This window comes from Chenopodium album, chromosome 16 (assembly GCF_948465745.1).
Source record: "Chenopodium album chromosome 16, dcCheAlbu1.1, whole genome shotgun sequence".
NCBI lineage: Eukaryota > Viridiplantae > Streptophyta > Magnoliopsida > Caryophyllales > Amaranthaceae > Chenopodium > Chenopodium album.
Window position 1 is genome coordinate 34,528,662 of NC_137849.1, and position 4,255 is coordinate 34,532,916.

General features: G+C 32.2%; 1 protein-coding gene across 1 annotated transcript; it reads right to left on the reverse strand.

The window, feature by feature from the left end:
* Positions 1 to 2,525: 2,525 nt before the first annotated feature.
* On the reverse strand, positions 2,526 to 3,530 carry LOC145584122 (serine/threonine-protein kinase WNK8-like). Its single transcript, XM_081641043.1, has one exon. It carries the CDS (start codon positions 3,528 to 3,530, stop codon positions 2,526 to 2,528), a length of 1,005 nt encoding a protein of 334 aa, XP_081497169.1.
* Between the last annotated feature and the right edge of the window lie 725 nt (positions 3,531 to 4,255).

Here is a 4,255-nt window from a genome sequence, read left to right on the forward strand (position 1 = left end):
TTTGTTTTACTTTTTTTCGTTCATCAATTATTGATAATTGTCGTTAATCATAAACTTGCTACCACATACGTAATCCTTTCATACCCCTACTTTAATAATAAAAATTGACATTATTTCTCAAAAAAAAAAAAAAAAAAATGACATTAAATACCCAACAAATTTGCTTATTTTTTTTGGCAAATTAAATTTGTTCATTCATAAATTATAGAAAAATTTGTGAGAAAAGTCATTTTAAGTAGCCGCCTTTGTGAGAAAAATCTTTAAAAAATGAAGTTAATTACCAGAAATTGGTCAAAAGTCCCTCCGTACAACCTAAATGGGATGATATAAGGACTTTTTTGCAACTTATTTTTTTTTATATAAGAACCTTTCTCACGAAATTGACTACTTAAAAATACCTTTCTCACAAATTTTTCTAAATTAAAGCTATAAAATTTTAAAAAATTTAGTTTCTTCTTTCAATAAATCCAATTTATCAAAGAAATTTATCTCCCACTATTAATAGTTTACTGGAAGCGCCAACATTGCCCCCAACAAGGCAACAATAACAAAAAATTTACAATACAGAGAAATCAATTTGAATAAATACTTCAAATTCTTAGTAGTAAACCCCAATTCTTTCCCTAATCTATGGTTTCCCACTCCCTTAAATATTGAATTAGACAAAAGCTAACAAACGCCCTAAGGGCGTTAGATAAGAGAACTAAAAGTGAAAATATTAGATACAACTAACATTATTTACACCGAACGACGCGTGATTTTGTCATGCATTCCTTACTTAATACCATTTAAAACAATATATTCATTAGTTATGCAAGGTCCCGGGGCGCTCATTAGCAAGATCGATCAAATTAAACCTAAAACAAAATGGAAATTTATGAAAAATATGTAGTATTAAAACTGGAGATTAATACTTCCATCATTGTTAGATGATTTGAGGTATTTAGAAAGAATTCTAGGGAACGATTAATTGGTGGTTTTGTAGGAGAAATTATGTTGGGAAATTTAACCAATTATACACTGTAAGACCTATAGTCTTTCATGATGTTGGAATGTTGGATGTATATGGTACATTATTTTATTTTTTTTTGTTTGACAAAGTATGTGGTATATTATTGGTATATCAAATTTTGATAATTTTTATTTATACAAAACTAAATTTATTAAAATCAAAGATGTAATAAAAATCAAATAAATTTATTAAAATCAAAGATGTAATAAAAATCAAAGTGTGTAAGATATCTAGAAAAAGGAAGGAGTATATAAGTTTTGTGTCATGATGATACATTAATACGATTGTAATGTGATTTGAAGACTGTAAAATACATATTGAGGAATACTTGTGGAGATGCGTAAATTAGGTAGCAAAAAATAAAAAAGGATCAATTCCAATTCATCACTTGTAAATTATTCGATAGATCCCCTTTTAAATGAACTTGAGAATTGTATAGAGTCGAAATAGCTAGTAATGTACAATCATTTTAGACGTGACATGTTGAATAATCACATTTCACAACTTTATTATTGACGACGGGTCTACAATTCTCATATCACACATGTTAAATTTTTAAACTTAATTGTGCGCGTAGGATTGATGTACATCTTGCTTGTAATTAAAAATTAATTTAAAAAAATAAGACACCTAGAATCAACATAATAATTATACATTTCCCTCTGAAACTTGGTTTAACGGTTTTATGATAGTCTCATTATCTACTAATAATAGGACCATTACAATAATCATTTAATCAATTTGAACACAAAAATTAATGCATAAGCTTTCATTAATTTTCCTCTGTACAGACTACAGAGGACTAAATAAAGAGATAAGAGAATTGAAAAGTAAAGATTTTGTCACACAAAAGATCCATATAAAATCAAACACTTACAAACTAACGATCTTATTAATGTTTTTGATCCAAATCAAATGCTTACAAAATAACAATCAATCAAACAATTTGAGAACTAGGAGCAACAAACAACTAAAATGCCTAATTTCGAACAATCATACCTATTGAGACAACAAAGTATCTAAAAATGCCTAGAATTATGATCAAATTATTACTCTAACATAGATGATGAATATATTTGAAGAGTCTAATTCATACTAAAGAATCATATTACTCTAAAACTTGTTCTATCTGTTGCGGCAAAAGCATTAAGCATGATGATATCAATCGACATGGCGTGTCTGATCTTGCACATCAGTCGATGTCTCATGTGTCTTAGATGGCGAAACAGTCTCAGATGATCCCCCTTGTGACCCGAATGTCTGATCTTGCTTATCAGTCTCACATGTTCCTCCTTGTGACCCAACTGTCTCGCCCCCACGCTTAACATTACATGTAGTTCTTCTCCTCTCGTATCAGAGGTGTATCATTCTCTTTCTCCTCTTCCTCCTGTTCCGTAGATGGTAATGCAGCAGTCGATTTTTCAGGAACTTTTGTCTCTGCCTCAGATGAAGGTGGCCTTTTTGGCGAAACATTGCGTTGTCTAGATGTTTCAGAAACAGTCTCATCAGACATTCAACCTTGTAATCTTGCGACCTGACCACGCACAGTCTCTCTCAGAGTCTGAATACTAGCAGCACTAGTACTACTACCTGCTGTCGATGTTTCAGCAACGTCGTCGTCTGCAAGATACGGATCATTCAGAAGGTCAATTGCCGAAGGTCTTTCTGACTTAGGAAGCAAACACCTATCAATGAACATCCTAATCTTGGACTTTTTCCTTCTGTATTTGGAGTACTCTTCCCCTCTATATAGCACATTAGGCAGATGACAGTTCTGAATCCTTTCGAAAATGAGCTCCTTGTTGTTCTTGTATTCGCTGTACAGCACTTCCTTTGACACTATCTGTAATAGGGTCAGTCCAAAAGAGAATATATCAACCTTCTCATCATAATCTTCGTCCTCTATAATTTCCTTCGACAGTGTTTCTGGAATACCATCATAGCCAGTATACTTTCTTCCATCTTTAAGTTGCAACGCGAAAAAAAAATATCCGAGCTTAACTCTGCCCACATTTCCATTAACAAAGATGTTTTCAATCTTCACATCACGATGAACTACCGGTATCCCATGAATTACTGATATATCATGCTGCTTGTGAAGATAATGCAACGCCCTTAAAATCTGTGGACACCATTTCTTGATCGCGGTACTTCTTCTACCAAGAGTATGTTTGCTGATGTTCTCTCTCAGATTTCCTGAAGTAAAAAGTTCAGTAATCGTGTTCCGGGTTTCAGGGGAATCATCGGGTGTCCAAGAATGGTAGAATTTGAGTATGTTTTCATCTTGACAAGTATCTAAAATCGACAAAGATGCTATTCGATTAAATTCGTCTGACAACTCGGTCGCCTTACACCAAGCAATTTCCTTACCATCAAATCTATCGAACCCCTTGTAAACTGTTCTCGTGCCACTCCTTGCTATGATTTTGTCGTACCTTACGTATCGCCCTTCCGGACACACCTCTTCAACTCTGTATTCGTCTGTTCGTAGTGGTTCTGATGAACTCGAAGCAGCCATTACTGATTAGTTAAACGAACAGAAGGTTCGGTATTGAAAATATGACTAACAGAGGAAGGTTGTTTTTTGATTTTTGAGGAAAAACAGAGAAAGTCTGCTTTAATTTGTGTTGTTGAAGTAACAGAGAAAGTTTGGATCAAAAGGAGAATGTAAAAACAGAATTCCAAAGAGGATTTATATAAGGGTGACTTCAAGAGAAATGACGACTTATATTGATAACGAAAATTCTACTATGGTCCCTTTTATTTGGACCACCACTATTCTTAGTTATCATTGGTTGATTTTTTATTTTATTTTTTCCTTGGTCAAACCTTAAATTTGGTATTTTCCTTTTTTAATTCAGTTTTTATTTTACAAAATATAACTACTAAATTTACAAAAATCATTTTATTATATTTTCAAAATTTATTTATTAAAATCAGATTTTAATTAAATCAAAAAATAAGATTAAATCAAAAAAATGATTAAATTAAAAAAAATCAAAATCAAAAAATTGTTCATCATGTTCTTCATAGTTCATCAATGTTCTTCAACTTTTTTCATCCATGGAGAGATTAAACATGAACACATGATCTATGTCCATTACCATTCACTCGCGCATCGAAAAGCGATTTACAATATGGCTCGATCTAAAAAGCAAATGCGAAATTTTAATTTACAAAAAATTTTGGATCGTTGCTTTGGGCAGCGATTGAAATCCCTAAATAATAGGTTTGGATTGTACA